This window comes from Dermacentor albipictus, chromosome 6, assembly GCF_038994185.2.
Source record: "Dermacentor albipictus isolate Rhodes 1998 colony chromosome 6, USDA_Dalb.pri_finalv2, whole genome shotgun sequence".
NCBI classification, from domain to species: domain Eukaryota; kingdom Metazoa; phylum Arthropoda; class Arachnida; order Ixodida; family Ixodidae; genus Dermacentor; species Dermacentor albipictus.
In genome coordinates, this window is record NC_091826.1 from 1327373 (window position 1) to 1350762 (window position 23390).

The 23390-nt window shown below is 45.3% G+C and overlaps 1 protein-coding gene across 3 annotated transcripts in view; it reads right to left on the reverse strand.

Moving 5' to 3' along the window:
* The window catches only part of LOC139060739 (stromal membrane-associated protein 1), a 208475-nt gene that overhangs the window by 119579 nt on the left and 65506 nt on the right, over positions 1-23390 (reverse strand). For all 3 annotated transcript variants that reach the window (XM_070539806.1, XM_070539805.1, XM_070539804.1), the window contains exon 6: positions 10980-11082. In XM_070539806.1, the coding sequence (XP_070395907.1) occupies positions 10980-11082 (103 nt within the window). The remainder of the gene's footprint in view (positions 1-10979; positions 11083-23390) is intronic.

The window sequence follows — 23390 nt, forward strand, 5'->3', positions numbered from 1 at the left end:
TTCCCCACCCTGGTCAGTTTACTTGCATCACCACCCATTCTGGCGCATTTTGACCCTCCAGCCCTAACAGAAGTTCACACCGATGCTAGTGGCCACGGTGTAGGTGCAGTCCTCTAGTATGACGCCAGTATGACCAGGAACGTGTCATCGCCTACGCCAGCCGCGCGTTGTCTTTGAGAATCATACTACATTCAAGCAACTAGATACACAATAAACGGGACATGAGGCAACCTTCCCGAGATATACACCTGCACACTAAGCCACCTCGCCCATAAATAGTCACGCACCCATGCTTACATCTTCATTGTGATCAAGGGACCTATATGGGGCCAGAAATGTCATGTTCTTTATTTTTCTTTTATGCTTGGTGAGTGCATGTTTTTTGGCACCAACACTTGAATAAGAATTCTTTTGGAAAGGCTGTGTTTGATCCATCTGCATTTAACTTCGCACAGAGAGTTTCTGTGGATTACTGCCAATGTTCACTTAATTTGGTCTTGGTGGCATTTACGGTAGTGGGCTCTATTCTGCCCCGCTTGTTAGACACCCATAACGCTCTAGTGTACGTGCACACGTAATCCATTGCGAAAGACCTAATTTGCCATCTACCGTATTTACTCGCGTAATGAACCCACTCGCGTAATGAACCCACCCCCCACTTTTGTCGTCGAAAATTGAATTTTTTTTTTTACTACACGGCCGGTTTTAAGCTCAAAGTCGTGGAGCATGCTTTGGAGCATGGCAATCGCGCGGCTGGACGGCATTTTAGTGTAGACCCCGTGCGTGTGCGCTACTGGAGGAATCAACAAGAGGAACTCAGAGCGACGAAGAAAGATCGCCGGGCCTTTCGCGGGCCGAAGCAGGGCAAGTTTCCTCGCGTCGAGGAAGAAGTTCTGAGCTATGTGAAGAGGCTCCGCAACGAAGGATGTGCCGTATCCCATGAGCTGATACAGAATCACGCGCGGGCCACTGCAAGAAGTCACGGCATTGCCGCGAGTGAATTTAAGGCGAGCAGTGGTTGGACGACTCGTTTCATGCGCCGGAACGTGTTGTGCCTCAGAAGGCGTACTACGTTATGCCAGCGGCTGCCGGCAGACTGTGGGGACAAAGTGCGTGATTTCCACCGCTTTGTCATTCGGATCCGTGAGGACAAAAAGTTCCTGCTGTCGCAAATCGGGAACGCGGACCACACGCCTATAAACTTTGACATGCCAAGAAACAGCACTGTCGATATGAAAGGTGCGAAAAGTGTGCAGGTTAAGACGACGGGCGCCGAGAAGCAGCGTGTAACAGCGGACGGCAGGAAGCTGCCGCCGTTCGTCGTCTTCAAAAGAAAGACTCTGCCAAAGGGAACTCTTCCTGCCGGTATCCACATTCGCGCCCAGGAGAAAGGGTGGATGTCGGCCGAGCTGGTGTCCGACTGGCTGAAAACAGTCTGGGGACGGCGGCCCGGGGCTCTTCTCCTGCCATCGCTGCTTGTTATGGACAGCTTCCGCGGCCATCTGGAAAAAAATGTCCGCTGCCGAATGAGCGAGTTACGCCCGGACCTCGCTATCATCCCAGGTGGCTTGACATCAGTGCTGCAGCCCCTTGATGTTTCCATTAATAAGCCCTTTAAGGACAACGTGCGCCGGCTCTATACAGAGTGGATGGCCGCGGGAAACCACGACCTGACTCCCGCAGGTAAGATTAGAAGGCCCACCATCGACATGCTCTGTCGATGGATTCTAGAAGCATGGAGTGCGATTCCCAGCGAGATGGTCGTCCGCAGCTTCAAAAAGACTGGCATCTCCAACAGCCTCGACGGCAGTGAAGACGACGCGCTGTGGGAAGACGACGACGCCGACGAAGTCGCAAGCGATATGAGTGGAAGCGTGGATTCAGATAGCGAGCCCGAGTGAGACAGACCATAAGCAGCCAGCAGCATGAAAATAAAAATGAATTTTTAATTCACATTCATCGCGTACGTGTTTTTACTATAAAGGTAAGGTTGGGATTGCGATTTTCCTATCTTCATTGTGACATGAAATTTCGACCTAAAAAATATCTAAATTTTTTTTCCCCGCGTAATGAACCCTGCCCCCAAATTTATGTCAACTTATCTGGAAAAAAGGTGGGTTCATTACGCGAGTAAATACGGTATTATTAAGCTTTACCTACCCATCACCCATTACCCGGTCCTTACAGTCACCAAACGTAAAGAAGCTGCCTCCTTTAGTTCAATGAGGAGACCAGACAAACTTAATATATCATGCCTGAAAAAGTTAAAAAAGAAAAGAGGGCTCAATAATTATTCATAATGCATGTAAATAAGCCAGAAACGTTAAACTTCACCACACAATGCACTTAAAATGCTGCCTATTCCTTCAAGGTGGAAAATTTTTGAAACGCACAGTTCTCTTGGGACATTGGGAGACCTACCTAATAACAGCAGCATATGATACCTTTGAATACCTGCTTACGATTTTTTTTCTAAAAGCTGTGTTTGGTCAACATGCATTTACCATCACACATAAACTTGGCATAGTGTTCCCCCAATGTTCACAAAATTTGACCTCAGTTGTACGAGTAGTTTTATATTACACCAGCACAGCAGTCTATGTTTTACACTGCTCTTAAAACACATTAATAATGCTATGGACCCCTTGCATACGTATTCTGCTGGAAAAAGCGCATTTAGCCTGCCAATTTGGCACATTGCCTACACATTGTCCATAACATGACCATAATTTTCCCCAGATACAAACAAGATAACTTGTTTAGGTCACCGAGGACACCGGAGAAACAAACTACGAATCATGTACAGTGCATGAAAACAGGGAAAAACATTGGTTTAGCAATTATCTGCAACATGTGCATCCAAAGCAGGAAAAAAATTTTTGCAATGCACTGTGCTTATTTTTTACAGAACTTCAAGTCTGTATCTCATGCTGTTTTAGGAGGCTGTAAAAAATTGCAATTAGTGGCAGTATGACACCCTTTCCAGAGTGTCATACTGCCGCTAATTGAAATGCTTTGAATTGAAATTACTTGAATGAGCAAACTTTTACAAAGGCTGTAATGAACCTACACAGAATAAACAGAATAAATAAACATTTACCGCTTGTCCCTCAAAAGTTTGCTTCGTACTTTGAAGAGATATAAACAACATACCCAGCATAGTTTACCAAGGATACCGGGAAAAAACAACTAAATGCCACGTATAACTAACAAAAATTGGAATAAAGCGAGTATTTAGTAACTGTTTTCAGAGCACATAAGAAGCCCAGACCAGTTCAAATTTTCAGTACACGTCAACAAAAAGTGGCCCCCAGTACTTCAAAATATGAAACATCTGCTGTTCTTGCTCCTGCTAGGAAATAAGTACTAGCATAACTCTTATTTAGACACAACCAAAAATGAAATCGACAGTAAGAAGTGACACACTTGATATGGAAATGGCTCTGCATGTTCGATCAAGCTAATTTTCACAAACATACCCTATGATAAGTCAAGATTACACAATGAAATTAAACAGACCTGTAAGAGGATTGATAAGATTTTTGATGGTGATCAAAGACAGCCTGCAACGCTATGTAGATTATCTCTGGAGAGATATTCTACAGTTTTGGCATTTCATAATTCAACAATTTCATGCTGTAAGGCCCACTAATCATTGGGTGTGGCTGATTATACTTTATCTGAATCCCTCTCCTCGTCCACAGATTAAAAGGGCCCTGAACCAGCCCTCAGGTTTGGTGAAATAACATAGTCCGCAGGTAGCATACACTGCTGTGAACATATCAGCCAAGTTTTGCTGCCGCACGCGGTGCATGGAGCTTGCAAGAGGAGCGTGAAGTAACCTTTCTTTCAAATGCTCACTTTTCAACAGAAGCCTGCTGCTCAGTCTCTCCTGGGCGCTTTATTTCGTAATAAAGCGGATTTCCATACACGGCTGCTATTAGTAGCAGCGGTCTGCTACAAAGCATAGATACCGCAGCCACCTTGGTGTGCCGCCACAAGTCCAGTGGCTAAGCACACTGCGGCTCACTGAGGAAAACCAGGTTTGGCTTGCATTTAGCACGTCGTAGGCACCATTATCAGAAATAATGATGTCTAAATTAACATCCAAATTGAAATTTGAACCGAGTGCCACAGTGATATTTAGAAAGCGGAGCATCATGTGCAGGTCCCACTCCCCTGTAGCCTTTGCAGGGCAAGGCATTGAAGAAGGAATGGGAGCACAGCGGAGGCCATGTTTGATTGCCAATAACTATTTCTGCTGAATACGAAGTACTTTTTCCAGCAAAGTATTTTTGAACTAGCCTATTTTAACTTCCAATGCATTTCTCTTTGACAAAAAGTGGTTGAGGGCCCATTTAAATACAGCAAGCTGATTGTGCTTTCGAATATGGTTATGTAGTCCCAAGAAACTGGGCATAATCCAAGTAGCACAAGTGAAAATTTGTTGAGGTGGGAACTGCCCAGCACCAGGCGTTCTCCACAACACGAGCGTGTACCGCAAATCCCGCACATCGTCTGCTACAGCTCGTCCCGAGGGGTCACAAAAGACAATCATTGCTGCCCAAACAGGGTATACGTAGTGAAAAGTATTACTTACGTGTCGACTCTATTGAGAAAGAAAATCTAGCTTCAACTGTATTTTTGTTGGACTTCCCAACGTGCAGCCAAAAGTGCCCACTTTCAGTAGTGGGGGAGGGAGGGGTGCAAACAACAACAACAACAACAACAATAACAACAACAACAACAACAACAATACCTTTATTGCCAATGATCAAATCAGTACATTCATACAGGCCTGCCAAAGCCTTTGAAGGCTTGAGCGGCAGCGCCTGGCTGGCAGCAAAACCATATACGGTAGCAAGATCTTGATGAGGGCTAGTTGGTTCATACTTAGAACAGCGCTAAAAACAGCGCTAAAAAGACCAGAACACAAGGAAACAAATACCACAGACAAGTGCTGACTGCCAACTGGAAGTTTATTTGAAATTCACTGGACATTTATACCTTCTTCAGCATAGGCATGCGCACATCAGTCGCAAAAACATATGCAAATCAACATTTTAATCTTTCTACCAAAAATGTGATTTCTTTTCCCGACAAGCCAAGAGAGGGAGTGCTTACACATTTATCGCCTTCCTTTCTTATATGAAAGGCCTCTACTATTTCCCTTCCCTTCTTACTCTTTCCTTTCCCTACGAATTTCATCTTTTCAAATATGGGGGTGCAGTGACACTTGTTACAGTGTCCAGCTAAATGACTCCCATAGCCATTCTTTAGGTTAGTGCTGTGCTGACGAGCTCTTTCATTGAAGCACTGTCTCGTTTGACCTATATAAGATTTCCCACAGCTGAGCGGTATTTGATAGATGACATTGCGCCTGCACACTCAGCGCTTGTCTGTGGTATTTGTTCCCTTGTGTCCTCGTCTTTTTTGTGTCCTTGTGTCCTCGTCTCTCGTTTCACCTCAGTTCTAAACATACACAGTACATTGATAGACCAGTTATAAGCAGCGAACACAAGTATAGAACACCAAAAAAGGTTATTAGAATTTATAGTGTCTATGAAAAGAAATTTCATTGAGCATAATGAAACACAGAAGTAGAGCAATGCGTGTGAACAAAAATTACCATGAGATAATGCATAACCATATACCAGACTGACCGTCATGGTGCAAAGGAATTGCACAGTCACATGCACGAACACAAGCAATAACGGTAAATAAATGGAACAAGTACGCCTTTATGAATAGATACGCCTTAGCAGTCTCTTTAACTTATATTTCGTTTTTGCACAGAAGATGCTGTGCGGTAATTTATTGAAGTAGGTGGGCACATAATGGGCCCGAGCTCTAGTGCCGTACCTTGTGGAACAACGTGGCCTCCAAAGGGGTCCTTGGGCCTTAAGCATAGGGAAGCTGTGTACGGAACTAGGAATTGATTGGACCAGAAATACTTTAAAACAACCGTTTGCATTAAAAGATCGTTGAAATTTGGCATCGAAAGTACATTGAGACGGTCTGTGTCAGCATTCAGGTTCAGATCATAAGATATGTTTTTTAAGAGGGAGTGCAGAATCGCATTTATTCTGTTGTGCCAGCAGACAGCACAGCGCCCGTAAATTGTTATTCCATACTGTTATGTTATTATTGTTATTCCCTACTGTTAATTGTTATGACATACTTTGCCCCTCCACTCTTGCTTGACAGGGGGCAAGTGCCTACCCCCGCTCGCAGTAAATTCACCTGCGTGGAGAAGCCAGAGTTATGAACTAATGCAGTTCACTGAAAGCCATATCTACATTTTAGAAATAGTTTTGCCTGGCTGCAAGCCAATCAGAATGCAGGGCGGTAGAAGCATGCTTTGTAGCTATAACATACTAGAATGTGGAAGATTGGGCCAAGCGGTGGCACGGTGAATTTTTTCCCTGTAAAGCTGAAAATATTGGTGGCACTACGATCAAACTATGCATTCCTATGTGAATGCTCTCAATGATAGCGGAAAATGGTCTCAAATTATACGGTCCAATTGACGCGATAACATAATTTCTGGGTCACCATATGTCAGCACAGTCAAAGAGCCGCAATCGACCCTGGGCTAGCATTAGCGGCGAGAGCTCGGAGTGGTGCCCTCTCGCGAGTGACGTCATGGCCAGGGCGTTGCTCGCTCTGGCTCGCTCGGCTGCCTCGCGCGCTCGTTCCCTTTGCGTATGCTTGGGGTGTGAGTGGCTCAAGCCGCACTTATTGAAGGATATGTCAGCTTCTTTCTGCTGCCATGCCTGAAGCACAGTTCCTTCTTCAAAAGCATGTGAGTCAAGAAAATTTGTGGCTTGGCTATCGCAAGATATGTAGCGTTGAAGGAGTAACTGGTTGTGTAATGCATTTACGCGCCGGGTCTGTCCATAAAGTTTTCGTAAAAAGAATGTCTGCAAATTCAACACGCGATGTTGTGTATGATGGTTTGCTAAACACTTAACATTCCCTTCGCACGTAGCTACGAGAGGCATTACATTTTAGATGGACGAAAAATCTGGATATTCGGTGTCAACATGCTCTGTGTTAGAATGACACTGCCCAGCGAAGCTGTCATCCTGATTGTTTTTACTCAGGTGAGCTGTCCTACTCAAATGTGGCCACTTTATTCATGCGTTTCACCGCTCTCTGAAACAAACCCTCATAAAACTAATCGCCCATGGCTGCTAACATGATGGCGCGTCATGTAGAGTATTTACATAGTTAATTCATAAAAACCATAGCAGGAATCACCTGAAAGAAATGTTTCGTGGTTAAGATCGAGAGCCAATCAATTGCAAGTGATGAAATGTTTCATGGTGGCCCTCAGTAGGCTTTATCGGCAATATGGCACATCCCTCACGCAACAATAGCAACCGCCTATCGTTATGGAGAGGCTGTTGTTCGCGAAACCGATCAGTTCATCATAACTTCGAATTGAAACCATGAAGAAGTTTTTATAGCACCAATTGCAATGCCTAAAGTATACTCGAAGTACTACAGTGCAGATTAGGGTGCCTAGAAAATTAAAACTGAAGCACCTTCTGCCTCACCATGTCTCGATCTAGTGTTGTCCAATTATACAAACAGAGGACTATTCGGTTTGTCAGTACATAAAAGAGTACCTCGCAAACCTTCATAAGGAAGACACCACAAGCCTTAAATATCCCTCTTGATTTTTGACCCTCCACTGGGGAATTATGATATCATCAATATGTCCTATACTACTAACGCATGATGCTGCTCCTTCTTTCTGACTGCGGCCATATGATCCAAGAGGCCCATTTCGCTAAAACATCTGAGCCGAGCAGCCTGTGTCAGTTCGTCAAACAGATTTGTCATGTCCGTTCCTCAAGCTGTAAGCTCTAGTAAATTGCTCAAGTGAGTTGACTGTGTAGCATCGAAAAGTAAATAAACGTTGGTACATTCCTTCCTGTAAGCTGCAAACAGTTTTAAGCTTCTAGCTTTACTTCAAATTAGCGCCACTTAAAATTAAACGATGAAGAACGGCCTAACTTTGAGAAGCCGTTGAAGCAAGTGGCACTGATAGAATCTAAACTGCAGTGCTGCTGCTCTAGCAGTTAATAAGCAAGAACGACGACAACGTGATAAGTCCCTGTGTTACTGCCAAGTGCTACTGTGAAGAAATGCGAAAATTCGTCATGATACTATGAACTTACTCGTTGTGAGCAAACATGTTTTGGCGGGTTACAATCAAGGCAAATGTTCTCGAAGACATATATCACCAGTGTTTCTGAGATGCTTGTTGCATCACCACCGGTATAGTATCCTAATTGAATTCTTATCTGCTCGGTTTTTGCGTTGATGTTTTTATTATTCACCTGAGCTACCACTGCAAAGCGTAGATCCGTGCATGAGAAACCTACAGTGGGCTGGTATGAGCTCCTTCAGCTAGCACTGCAGCTTTACCTTTAAGAAATATATTGTCGTATAGAAAATAAGCTCTGAACAAATTTATGCGAACAAAGACTTCACAAAACTATAGTTGAGACGACGCCATAAATATACAAGCAGAGGGAACAAGAGTGAACACAAGAAAATGCTGCAGAAGGCACCCAGACACTGCCCAAATTGCAGCAGATGACAGGCGCAAGTCCGTGACCTGATGTCACGGGAGCGGCCGCTTGCAACGCCCCTGTAGTTCGTTCTGAGGGCTAATGACGTAAAACTATTCCAATCTGTTTTTATTCCAAATCCACCATTAGCCCTTTGTGATAAGTCAAAATGGCCATGGCCTCACTCATATGGGCACAAAAAAAGACTGAAATAGTTTTACTGTATACTGGCCCTGGAAACAGAGACACCCAGCCGCTGAGCCCGCTGCAGTGCATGCCTCCCCAATATCTAGTTCGCTCACAGTGCCCTCAACCTACTATGTATTCGTTGTTTTGCATCTCAGCTAGGAAGCACAGAGCCACTTGGCCTACTCAACTGTATTCTAGCACACTCTAATTACAGCCACCCTGGCCACTCAAATGGCAGCATCGACAGCCAGAAGTGCCCGCGTGCGCACCGGCCACTTGCTGGAAGCACCAAAAAGTTGAGTGATACAAGCGTGAAAATTACGAGAAATTGTGCAGGAGGTGGCATGGCATGGTGTGCTGAACGTGAATGGCTGCACTCCTTTTTGGAGAATGAATCCACTCACTGTTCACAGCCACTGCCACCGCACATGTGTCGAAGCCATTCTGGCCAGCATGGCGCAACTGCAGTCAATTTTCTGTGTTTGGCGCAGATTGGTGCAGGAATCCCACCCCTGAATTTAGAAGAAAATTTACTAAAAAATAATTTACAATGCTAAATTACTATGTTTCTTTGCTAGAGAGGACATAGAAAATGGGAGAATATGTAGGCTGTTTTTTTTTTTTCAATTCTGTTATGCTAGAAGTTCTACGCGTATCATATATGATACACCACGCAGAAAGGATTTAAAATCAGGCTTGCAACAGTGCCCCATCATATATTCAAACCACAAAATGCAATCTTGCTTCTAAATTTGAGCAAGAACAAAACAGTGGTAAGAGCAAAACCAACTTTTTATTATGTGCAGGGAGAAATGGACGTCTCTGCATAGTGCTGCCAGAGTGATGATCACTAAGTACTATGTGATGCAATTGGTGGATGCTTTGCTTCGTGGCATATGAGTATGCAGCTGCAGACTTACTTTGTGCTAAAGCATGTGAAAGACACACAGGGGCAGAATGAAACCCTCCATCACTATGCCACATTGTCATCTCTAATAAAAGAAATGTGAAAGGACAATGTTTTAAAGTTAATGGCATGGTGTGGTGTAATAATGCACTTGTCCCAACTTTGAACTAGGTTGTTCATCAAGGGCAGGACTTGTCTTAACATTTACTGCATGCAATGAAAATGCAAGGCGAGAACCTCTGCTTATGGGAAACGCAGCATGTAGACGACCACCACCAATGAAATGCAGCCATATGCCTGCAGCATCACAGTCGGAATGGGAAGGCAAGCTGCAACCCTTTGCCTGGCTACAATGTATTCGAAGATAGTTAAGAGGGCGATTGCAAGTTCGTGCCTCAATCTGCTCTTACAAAATCATGCCCACATGCAATGCAAGAAAGTTTCCATAATCAAATTAACAGGGTGCTTTCAGCCAGCTTCTTCTGCGAGGCCATCAAAGCAGTGGCAGAAAACCTTCTAGGTAAAAGAAAGAGAAACATGGCAGCAGCACTGAGTGCCTGCTCAGAAAGAAACCCACGGTTATGCTATATATGCACAAAGTCGCCCACAACATTAAAGCGGCAAAAAGGCATGGCGTCCCTGTGGTTTTTTTTTTCCTCAAATAAGCTCACTAGGTTATGCCCGAGGATAAACGGAGAAGGAGCTCAACGAAGTGGTTGCGGAATAAAGCATGCCGAAACATTCATGAAATGTGCCACGGGTGTGGTATACAATATCCCGCTAAAATGTGGACGGGCATATGGGGGCCAAACAGGGCACTGCGTGAGTGAACGCACGGGGAAGCACACATTTTCAATTAGAAAAACAGAAAGAACACACTTGTACCGTTGATTGCATTGCATGTAGAGGATGTAGACCACTGTTCAACAAAATTAAGATTCTAGGCAGAAGAAAGAATAAAACAGCCTGTGAGCTTTTAGAAGCATTTCACATCAAGGAATAGGGTCATGACTGTGCAAGTGATACTTCTGTTGCCTTATACCACGCTGAACACAATTTCCTGCACGGCTTGTGTTGACATGAGGCAGGCTTGATTTGCCCTCTGCTCCTCATTCCCCCTTCCTTTTCTTTCTTTTGTCACGTGTGAACACTGCCTATATATGCAAATTCGACACAAATAAACCCAGTTAATAGTTTGTGCTTTTCGTCTACCTCATTTTTTCCCTGTGTTTGTTCTTTCCTAGGTGCAACTCTTCCTAAAACATAAATGTGCACTACAGGCTAGAAAGCAAACTCACCAAGACCAAGCAAGTCAGCTGTGTTTTGAGAGGCGTTGACAACGGGGACAGGTGTGGCAGTATTCTGGGGTCTTGGCAGCACAACCTTGTTCACTGTAGGTGCCTGCATGTCATATGTACAAGTAGCAGAACCAGGAATAAAACACTTTTCCCGATGCCCTTCGGGAGAAAAAGAAAAAGCAACGCAAACTAATAATATGGAGTGAAACTACACATAGTACTCTGTAGGATGTGTGATCAAAGGCAATGTGCGAGGCGTATGAAGAAGCACTGGATCATGTGCATTGTTGCCAGAAGGTGCGGCTCTGATGGGCTGGCTGTGGACATGTGAAGCTGTGTCCAAGACTGCACAAGGATGGCAAACGAGAAGAGACTTTGCTGGGCAAAGCTGTGCTTTAGCTTGCCATATCCAATTGTGCCACTGTATCACCTCTGTACTGCGTGAAAGGTCTGGTTGGATAGAGACAGTGCAAAGAGGCTACGTACTCAACACATGCACAGATGTCCAAATTCTAGTAGCAGCTGCTGCTTCAGTTGAACATGTAAACAAGGAATCCAGTGTGCTCCGAGGTAACACCTGAGGCAACCTCTCGGTTGAAATGTAAACGTTAACAATTTTCAGTTTTAGCAATGTATACCAGCATAAAGCACCAGGAAGTGGTCTGTTCAGCTTGCCTGTAACATTTAATAAATTACTTCCTTGCACCTGTGCCATGTCGTGCACCATTTGTATTGCCCCATGCATTTCTTCATGCTGTGTGATTACTGCTACTGTTTTGCTTTGCCATGCGAACGCACTAATGGGAGGAGTTCTCTTGTGTCTAGATAACCCATAACAGCTGCCAAATAATGTATGACATGTCAGTCTTGTCAAGTTTCGTGGTTGTTGGTAAATGGATGGCAACATGTTCAATGCCACTCTTTAAGTCTAGCTGCATGTAGTTGACCCTGTGCTCATTTACGCGACCCGTCATATATAACATGCACAATTCCAAAGGCAACTATTAAGCCGTTGTCTTTGATTTCTTTGTGGGGTCCAAGTTTGCCTGAACTAAAGGGTCTCCGTTCCCTGTATTTTGCACTGCATTTGTGTGCAAGTATTGATATTTCTTGCAGAGGTGGTGGGTACCTCTGCTCCCGAGAGCTGCAACTGCCACGAAGAGCAGAGAACAAGCCAAAGCATGGAAAGACTAGCCGAAAGCAGCCATTACCACAATGAGCACCCTGCACAGCAGTCACGAGAACCTTTTCCACTGGTTTGAGTAGTTAGAATGTGTAGCAAGCAGCAGAAAGACAAAGCCAATCTGATCTCAGCCTAGAATTTGCACTTGATTTGAAAACTAAGAGCTCACATTGCACGACACCTGCAAGAACAGCCTCCATTATCAGAAGATCTGAAATGTTCCTACAAACGAGGCTTCAGCATCCAAACGAGAGTGCGACAACATTTGCACAAGAACTAAAGTGTTTTTTCAGACAGGCAGCTGCCACAATGCTAGGGGAGAATCTGGGTTACCTGACTCAGAGGTCTTAAGGAACCTTGGCAGAGCTGATACAAAACCATCTAGAAACCTGGGCTCAGTTACCAAAGCTGCTAACATCGAAAAGATGCTGGAGATGAAAAGGTGACAAGTCTGGTCAATTTTAATCACCAAATTTGGTGCACTGTACTCCAGCTCATGTACAGCAGAGAATGCTGTGGAAGCTAAGCAACTCATACAACCCTCCCTCTGCATGTTTCGCAATATCGTTGTTTTTTATTTGTGATGCACGAAGAAATCCCAGGATCCTAGTTATGGTCAGCTTCATAGTAATACATCAACTCATCTCACAATGAATATTGACAATAATGTGATTAGCATAGAAGAAATGTAGCAACATACCGTGTTGCCACTGCAACGACTGGCTGATGCTGGTGCTGGCTGTGGCTGCCTTGCTGATTATACAATTTCGGCAACTGGGTATGCGCCACATGGTATGTGCCCGAATAGGAAACTTTTTCATCTTTCTCATTGTTTAATCTGGCGCGAGGTTTTTCACATACTTGGGTGTATCTTACAGTCATTGCGGAGTGGCACACACACAGAGCCACCCAATTTGAATAAAATATGGTGGCTGCACTTGCAATTTTGAAATGACAGGTGGTCAGAACTGGGCGCCATATTGAAAGAGCTACAGGCACCACATTTCGTTTTTTAGACAGATGTTCCTAATGGAAAATTGCAGCTAGGTGCATGAATGGACCGGATACAAAAATGACGCCGAAAATATGGTTTTCGAACCAAAGTGCTGCCAAACTGTAACTGGCGATGTCAGCTTCAGTGTGGTCACTTTGAACATTTACAAGGCCGAGTCCACATATAATGAACTACTGATACAACAACCACTTTTCCAAGTTCTTTATAAAAAGGTTCGCCTATACTATGATGAATACAAGAGAATGCCAACTAAAAATTAAAAAGGGTGAAAAAATTAGAAGGATGTTTTGGGCTTTCGTGTGGGAGCTGAAACAACATATTTGTTTGCACTAAATGTTTGTAGAGCCGTGGTAAACGAGACGGACACACGTCTTTTCAGTAACAAGGTCTAGTTTATTCTGTCAAAAGAGAGAATTGAGCAGGCGCGCGCAGCGCGCCGGAAGTGGCGAGGGCTTTAGAGAGCGAGAGGAGAAAAGAGGGAAAAGGAGCATAGAGAAGTGCGGTGCACGGACCTAATGCGAGAGGAAGGCAGTAAACACAGTAACAAGAAAAGGGAGCTCGCGCACGACGTTCGGCACAGTGAGTCGGATCATGTGTCCGTGTGCCTGGTGTCCAACACTCGCGAAGGTCCGCTTACGAGAGGCCCACGGGACGCCCCGCGGAGTTGTTTATGGCTGCGGGGGTGGTGCGCAGCTCCATCCAACGTTCTTAGACATACTTCAGTTTCGCAGCTCCCTATGCGAGCCCATTGGCCGACGTGGCCGAAACGGGTGTCACTGAAACTACCGGCGCTGCAGTCGCGTCTTTCGTCATGCGCCGCGCGTCGTCTGCTCCTGCTGCGACGCGTCGTTTGCACCAACAGGCCTGTAAACGCTTATCCGTCGGTAAATGTAGTTTAGATACGCAGTCTGAGTTTTGTGACAAACCTGCCGCGCGTAAGTAACGGGGACTTCATGGTGTCTGTGCACTATCGGCGCTGCAGTGACATATCTGTCACGCAGCGCGCATCGTCTACTCCTGCGATGTCATCTCTGCGGTGGGTCGTTTTCCCCAACTGGCCTGTGCCGTTTGCTCTTTGACGACTGTGTTTTGGCTGCCCGAACAATATTTTATGCCAAGGACCTTTGAATGACATGTCTAGCTAGTCTTTAGAAGCTGCAACTACACCGCAAATGAGAGGTTGTGCACTGCGATTCCGCTTCTCAACCAACTTTTTCCATATAAAAGCGCCACGGTGCTCCCTTCAGCGGGGGCTTTGTTTTTGCTGCTTAATCTTAAGTGTATTCATTAAAGACGGCGAGCGCCTGTGCAGACGTAGGGACATTAACGCATCACGCCCAGCAGTCGCTTGAGACAAAGATGTGGTGAATTGATCCACCCCCGTCAACGCTTCTTCGCCTAATAAATTTAATTGACACATGTATTTTTTATAGTTGTCCATGGATATTTTGGGACGTGCAAATGAGTTGGAAGTGATCTGTGAGCAGTGACAAGGACGAAGTTAAATACTATGAACATATTTATGTCAAAGCTGAATTCATTTTCTTTTTGACGAACAAAACAAACCATAAACACAGTGACACTTTTTATTTACTTTGTGCACAAAAAAGTAATATTGAGCTACTTTTGCTCAAAGCAATTTTGCCCTCTTTCTGGCTGCTTGCGCCTGCTCTGTCAGCGAGAGAGAGAGAGAGAGAGAAAAAAAAAACATTTATTCGGACCATCGAGGTGGTTGCCAGTTATCGACGCCAATCAGCACAGGTTATATATGAAATAAACTACGCTAGCTCACCTGTCCATATTTGTGCTTGAGCAAATGGTTGCGTACACACTTCAGGGCATGTGGCACATCACACAGGAAATAAAGGTACGCGCGCTCAGGCAGGCATGTATGTGGAATCTTGTGAGAAGGTGAGGTTACGCTGCCGCTGATTCTGCTGCCACACCGAGCGATTGTTCCCAGCTCCGTCACTGACTACGGCGATCACCATATCACCATGTTTATGCAATTACATTACATCTTGCAACACCAGCTCTGCTAAAATCCTGCCAGGCGCAGCACCTTTCGTGGCAAAGCTAGATGGCAATCGGTTGCACCCAGCTCTCCAGAAGTGGTACGAACATCAGCACGAGTGCATGATCTGCAAGTTGGTCAGTTCCTTCATTTGAAATACCACCGTAGTCCACAAAACCATCAAGTTTGAAGGTTGACTTGTTGAAATTGTACGCCTGGCGCAACTTAATTTCATCCAAAATCAGTGTGCTGAATTTCTTCCCATCTGCTCTGTTGCCCAGCTGTTTTCCAACAGCTTCCATGCAGAGAGGATTGAAACCATACTTGCATGGTATTCCTTTCAGAATTTGTGTGAGACGGCTCACGGGGGGCAAGGGCAGCATATTCATGTCTGAAGCTTATATGCTCGAGGGCTCAAAAGCCAGTCCGCATTGTACCGCGCGCCACACGGAGACTTTGCTTTCAACAGTTTAAACGATGTCCTAAATGCAAGGAAGTTCGGCCAACGCTTCCTCGATTCTGTTATCGGGCATTTCAGAAAGCCTTCTTCAGAGGCAAAATTTCATTCTTTTGCTTTTGATGCGCAGCAGCCGCCCTAAGCAGCCTCTTCTTCACATTGCGTAGTTTCTGATATTGCTTGAGCGTTGCGCTCGGAGCCTCAATGCTCAGTCGAAGTTTCCTCTGTAGACGTAGACAACGTGCGCAGACAAGTTGCTTTGTAAGTACATTGCACTGCTTGTGGTACATACTATCTGATGTCACCGTGTCACGCTGCCTTTCACGCCCGCACACATGTTCAAGCTCTCTGCTTTCCTCAGGATTCTTTCCACATTTGCAATGCTAGTCGCAGCTCGAAATAGCCTCTTGTGAATTTTGCTGTAGCCGTTTATGCAGCAAGTATCATCCTCTTCAAGTACAACAGTTTTCATTACTCGCAGATGCCTGGCTACCAGTTGCCTCATATAAAATATTCCGCATCGCTTCTGTGTTGCGTCGTCCTCAACAATTTCGAACTTCCAGAGCGTAGAAGGCAGTGTCACGTTCGTGAGCTCGTTGAGCACGAAGTGTGTAGCGCATATTTCTCAAGTTCCTTCTTCCAAGCCCAACAGCAGGTTTGGATTAAGTTGAAGCGCTATCACTACAAGCTTCGCCCTATGTACTTGCCGGCATTTGCGCTCGTTCTTTTGGTGGACGTCGCTTTCGCTTCACATTTTTTGGCTTTGAGATGTGCTCAGGCAGCCCAAGAAAGAGCCGAAGAAGTGGGCCGACAAGCATCCATTTCCCGCAAGGAATCAATATTTCTTTGTTACCCATAACATGCTTGTAGTATTTCAAAATGTCGTCGTCCTCAAAGTGGAGTTCACACACTTTTGATTTGTTTGTGAGGCGTTTGTCTTTTCGCTGTAGCATGCGTTCCCAACTTTTAAACTCTCCAGCGTCTTGCGGCGGGTCGAAAACATGGTGACCTGCGGCATCGTGTCTTAGGCTGCTGATGCAGCCGGGGTCAAAACAGCACGGCATAGGGAACTTCTTGCTGTCATGAGACGCAGAAACGCTTCTTCAAGAAGCTTTTCAAGAGAACAAATCACGATGCATCACACAACACCTACAAAACGGAGAAGGATAACGACAGACGATGCAGCGCAACCAACATGAAACAAGAAGTGAAAGCAGAAGTCATGTTTCAAGTTCATTACCAGAAACGCATTTACAATACCTAGCTCACATATGACAAATTTTCACAAAGAGGTTCAAAATTAAGAACTGTGAAATAACTACTTCTCAAAATTGAAACCGGAAATCTACCAGAAATGGAGCAACTTCTATCAAAAACGAAACAAAAAGTGACGAAAGACGCGATCGCAGCGCCGCTAGTTCGCGTGACCACCACTTCGGCCATCTCCCAAGCGGAGCTGCGAAACTGGAGTATGTCTAAGAACGTTGGCTCCATCGCCGTGCCGCTACATGTTTTTTAGTTCTTGGCCTCTATTTGTCCTGCCTCATCAAACCCTGCATTTCATGTATGTACACTCGTGAGCAAAAGTATACGGACCACAGGGTCGCCAAAAAAACTAAATTTCTTTGTAATTGACATGCATGAACTGAAAATGACGAGTACACTGGAAAGTTCACATTGTCAAGTTTGGACTGCAGTCCTCAACTTCAAGATGTATTCACAAGCAGAGGAAAAAATCGGTTTTATCGCGCAACCCCTGGTCCGTATACTTTTGCTCACGGGTGTACCATGAATTGCTGCATTTGCCATGTGAGAGGATTCAAGGTATGCCTTACAGAAAGTGGGTAATTCACTATACATAAAGGGTAAAAAGAGGTACAGGTAGTAAAGCACAAGAAAAGCAGAGAATACAAATACAGTTAAACCTTGACATAACAAAGTCAGTAAAATCAGCAATTAGCATCGTTACATTGAAATTTCATAATACTGAAATTCCACCTATTATGCAAATAAGTAGTCATCAATGGATTTTCTTACATGGAAGGGGTTGCAAAACTTTTCAAATTATTGGGTAATCCAAAGAAAGTCACAGTTTCACCTGAAAGTCAAAGCATCAGTTGCGATGCCGAAGCAATAGACAGCTATTAGTTTTATTGGCCGTATAGAGTTGCAAACATTCGCTTACTAACTAAATTAACAAGCATGGTCAATGAGCACAGGCAAACATGAACAGATCACACTCGATGAGCGTGGACACTCGCTGTCAAAACGTTGGCAGGAAGTGTGGAAGCAACAGCGAATGAAGTGGCCTTGGTGCTATCACTTCAACGCAAACTGAGCGGCAAGAATGCAGCACATACAAAGGTACGAGCTGTCAAAGTGCCTAGACTCTGCCCTCAGTGTAGATCGCTTTCAAGGTACGGCATGCACAGCCACAGAATATGCAGTACAACGCCACCCCTCCCTTTCTTCCTTCCCGAAATTAGCGTGCTTCCTTCTGCTTTCCTCCCATTCGTGCACAAGATGGAGACACCATTGTTGACTCCCCTCACATGCCTTCACTCACACATACAGCATACGCAGCCCTGTGACGGTGTTATCGCCCTTGGACATCATATGGAACATCGCAGCGACATCGATGACAAAAATGCGACTGGAATGTCCGTAAAATTGGTATTAGCCCCGAGAATTAGGAGTGGCGCCCTCTCGCGAGTGACGTCACGGCCAGGACGCCGCTCGCTCCGGCTCGCTCGGCTGCCGCGCGTGCTCGTTCCCTTCGTGTATGCTTGGGGCATGGGTGGCTCGAGCCGTACGTATTGAAGAATACGTCGGCTTCTTTCAGCTGCCATACCTTAACCACAGTTTCTTCTTCAAAAGCGTGTGAGTCGAGAAGCTTTGCGGCTTGGATATCGCAAGCTAAGTAGCGTTAAAGGGGTCTACTAGGTTTTGCAATGCATATATGCGCCGTGTCTATCGGTAAATTTTGACTAAAAAAAGAATATCTGCAAATTCAACGCGCGAAGTTGTGTATGATGCTTCGCTAAACATTTAACATTCCTTTAGTATTTAGCTATGAGAGGCATTGCATTTTACGTGGAAGAAAAATTTGGTAATTGGCGTCAACATGTTATCTGATTTTAGAAAGACACTGCCCAGCGAAGCTCTCATCATGATTCCTATTACTCTGGTGTGTTGTTCTATTCAAATATGGCCGTTCATTAATGCGCAAAAAAATAGTTAGGCGCGCATTTCTTATGAAAAAGTTTGCTGCTACTTTCATCCCCCTCTGAAACAGGCCTCCAAAAAAACGAATTGCTCATGGCTGCTAACACGACGGCGCGTCATGTAGAGTATTTACATAGTTAATTCACAAACACCATAGTAGCAATCACTTGAGAGAAAAGTTTCATTGTTAAGATCGAGAGCCATTCAATTGAAAGTGATGAAATGTTTCATAGTGGCCCTCAGTAGCCTTTATCGACAATATGGCACACCCCTGATCACGTAACGGTAGCAATCGACTGTCCGTATGGCGAGGCACGCTATGTTCGCGAAACCCATCAGTTCACTACAACTTCGAATTAAAACCATAAAGCATGTTTTTTACAGCGCCAACTGGAATGGCTAAAGTATTCTCGAGCTACTACACCGCAGCTTAGATTTCCTGTATACAAAAGGAAAATTCAAGCACCTTCTGTCTCACCATGTCTCGATCCAGCGTTATTCAATTATACAAACTGATAACTATTCGCTTCGTCGGTACATAAAAGAGAACCTTGCAGGCAAATTAAGTTTGCTACAATCCAATCGCAAACATTAATAAAGAAAGCACCACAAGCCTTGCATATACTTTCACTTGATTTCTGACCCTCCACCGGGGGAATTTCGATATCTTCAATATGTCCCATACTACTAATCAATGACGCTTCGACTTCTTTCTGGCTGCAGCGATGCGGTCCAGCAGGCATACTTCACTAAAAAAATTGGGCCGAGCAGCCTGTGTCAGTTCGCCAAACAGATTCGTCATGTATATTCCTCAAGCAGCAAGCACCAGTAAATTTCTCAAGTGAGTTTGATTTGATTTAATAATTTCCATTTACACACACACATGTACAGAGGAGTGGTAAGTGGAGGTAGATGAGGGAAAAAAGTCGCACAGACGCGGCTTGAGGTAACCTCACCCAACGTTACTAGACTAGCTTCAGTTATAAAACTCGGCGCCGTTGCGCGGAACCGCCACCCGCCCGCGCGTTCGTGGCGCTGCAGTCGCGCCCGGCTTCACTTCCTCACTAGCCGGCTACGCGGGCGGGCCAAACTAAGCACGCGGTGCAGCGTTGGTGTATTCTGTGGTTCGTTGTTGCCGGCGAATTTCAGCAAGCATGTCATCCGTGAAACTGTAGCCTTCGCCGAGTTTCTTAAGAATATCAGCAGACGATGTCGACAGTTCGGCGCACCACTTTTTCTGTGCTCCCAGCAATGCGACACTTCGCTCGGCGTGACACTTCCTCGTGCCGACCGAGAACTCGCTGCGAAATCAACGGCACGCGCTCGTGCCACTGCTCCCGCATTCGTCATCGTCTTCCACAGCTGGCTGTGTGGCCGTCCATCTTTCCAGCGTATAATTTCACTTCACTTCTGTCGTCGTAATGGGGAGGCCGCGTTTACTGGGGTATGAGCCATTGCTTAAGGGAGTATGAGCCACTCGTGGTCATACCTAACGGAAAGATTTAATTTTGAAGAATCACAAGCAGCAAATCGCAGGCGAAGGCTGCTAACCACGCCGCCGAGCAAACTCGAGACATCGAACGCAAGCGACAACTGCGGACATACCATCAGTGACGTCGTTCTCTCTCGCAGCCGATTGTGTAACCTCATAACTGAGAAATACTTTAATGAACCCTCGGGATTAACCCAGTCATAAACACAGGGGCCGCATGTTTCACCTTCGCTGTTAAGCATCTTCACGGAATAAAAAATCCGACTTCTTTTGTGTGTGTGTGTGGCTTGTGTGTACAAAGACCAACCTCATCTTTCTTTTTGTAGCGCTTCTTTGGCGTGGTGAGAAGCTTCGGTGGGGATGAAGATCATCCTACAATCACGCACTTTGGCCAGATATTCAGGCTCGTGAGCCTAAACTGCGCGAAACGTTAAGACGACAGGAAGAAACAACATTTAGAAACGCAGCTTCTGCGCTTGGCTGTATGCGTTTCTTCCTTTTGTGCAGTTTACCCTTCTTTCAGTATTAGCGAACTGGCGCGATAAATCTTATTGCTGTAGGTGGATACCGCTTTCTCGTGGTATCACTAATTCGGACAAGGGCGAACGCCAGCGAGCGTGAAACACGCGCAAACTACCCGTCCGCACGAGCTCAAGGCTGTGACGAGGCGTCTGCAGTGGAGCCCGATGGAACAGCGTTGCCCTCTGGCGGCTGTCACAGAAGTGGCGACAGCGGCTGTAAGCGCGCGGGCGGGGAGTTTTACAACTGAAGCTAGTCTAGTAACGTTGACCTCACCCCCTTAGGTACAATATGGCTGCATGGGGTAACACATCAAGCGCCATATAAATTACATTTATATAGTGTCCATAAAACATTGCAGTTATACAATATATGAAAGGACAGTGAAATATTTCCACAATAACAATGCAAAACACATTGCGGCATTGAAATAAATAAATGATATACACTTGATAACATAGACAAAAAAGAGGAACATAGCATACATTATTAATCATTAACAAACGCGCTCTAAAGAGGTGAGTTGAACGTGTAGCACGGAAAAGGGAATATATATTGGTGCATTCCTATTTGTACTCTGTAAATAGCCGTAAGCCTTCATTAACTTTACTTCAAATTTCCGCCGCCTAAAAAAATAAACACCTGAAGAACCACCTAATGTTGACAAGCAGTTAAAGAAGCAAGTGAGGCGTGTAGAATCTAAGCTCCAGTATTAGTTAAGTCCCCGTGCTACTGCCGAGCGTTTCTGTGAGGAAATGCAAAAATTCGATATTATACCATGAACTATTCGTTGTGAGCAAACCTGTTTTAGCGGAATAAAATCAACGTAACTGCTGTAGAACTCATATATAGCCAGCTTTCTGAAATACTTGTTGCACCGCGAGAGGTATGGTATCATAACTGGATTCCTATAGGCTATGCTTTTGCGATTGTCTATCCGCGTATGAAAAACCCGCGATGAGCTGGTCTGCGTCGCTTCGGCTGGCACTATAGCGTTGTCTTCGAGAGCTGCATTGTTGTCTAAGAAATTAGCTCTTTGAATAAATGTTCGCAAAGGAAGACGTCGTAAAAATATATTTGAGACGACCACCATAAGTATACAAGCAGAGAGAACGAGGGCGAACAAACGAAAACACCGCAGAAAGCGCCCGGACACTGCCCGAACTGTAGCAGACGACAGGCGCGAGTCCGTGCCCTGACGTCACGCGAGCGGCGCTCGCAGCGCCGCTCGTGTTCGTTCTCGGGGCTAATAGTATTAAAAATGCCTTTGAACGAGAAAAAAAAAAATACTTTACGAAAGATACCGTTTAATGCAGAGTTGACATCTTCATCTCAGTGGTACGAAGCGAAGTCAATCTTTTCGTGTCCAATCCATCCCCTTGATTGGCAGCATCGACCACAGTGGGACTACACTACCATGAAAAGCGCTGGCAGTAAGGAGCGAATGCTTCTGCCTCACGTCTCCGAAACTACAGATTAGGCAACCTCCAGCACTGAACACGCAGGAAGACAGCGCACATGACGACATGGCATCTCAGCTAGCCCAGTCTTTGCACACACAGCAGATTACCTCTAAAACAGGTTGCAAGGGCCGTGTATGCACTCAGTCATGCCAACAGCCATGCGCCGCCAGGCTGGGCTAGAAAAGGAGACATGCACTAACCTGCCTTCACCCCGCCCCGCCATACTCCTTGCATGCACCTGATCGTACTACTGAGAGCTCACTACCTTCCCCCTCATTCCCTTTGCTCACGCAGGAAGTGGCGAAAGACAACGCTCATCAAGCCACCATCCTTCTTGCCTCACCCTGGCACCTTTCACTTGCAGGCAAAGCACACGGCACATGGTGCATGAGAAGACCTTGTCATACTTGGAACATGATGTTGCTCCACTTCGGTAGTCGCTTGGCAGTCACTTTCGGTCACACAGCATGCGATTTGAGGCGTGTTCGCAAACAGCCATATGTACTACAATCATTCAACCATCTGCGTTTGTGGAAGTTTCCATTTATTGCCTAGGTATTTCTTCTCAGTGGCAGTGAAATTTCGTTCTACAGTCGAACCCACTTATAACGATATCAATTTTAACAATACCATATCCATACCATATTGGTTATAACAATGAGAAGCTGTTGCATCGTCAACTTTTGTATGTTTTGCATGGCTGCGCCCATATCTCTACGCCGCGCCACCCTCCGAAACACGAATGAACCGCGCCAACTGCGCTGCTCGCATCTTGCTCGCTGGCTCCTCATTCAGCGCACTATGGCGCGGTTCTGTAAACAACGTAATCGCCCATGTTCGTCTTTGTTGGTTGCATCGAAATCGTTCCTGGCCATGTGGTTTCTCAGCCTCTTTTGACTCGCCGCCAAAACGCAAGATGACTGATCCGCCCACTAATAATCAGCAATGCACGACGTTGCCGGTGAAAAGAAAGCGCATGGCTATAGATTTGGAAACTAAGTGCTTCTAGCTGATGAGGCAATCATCGCGAACATGCTTGTATC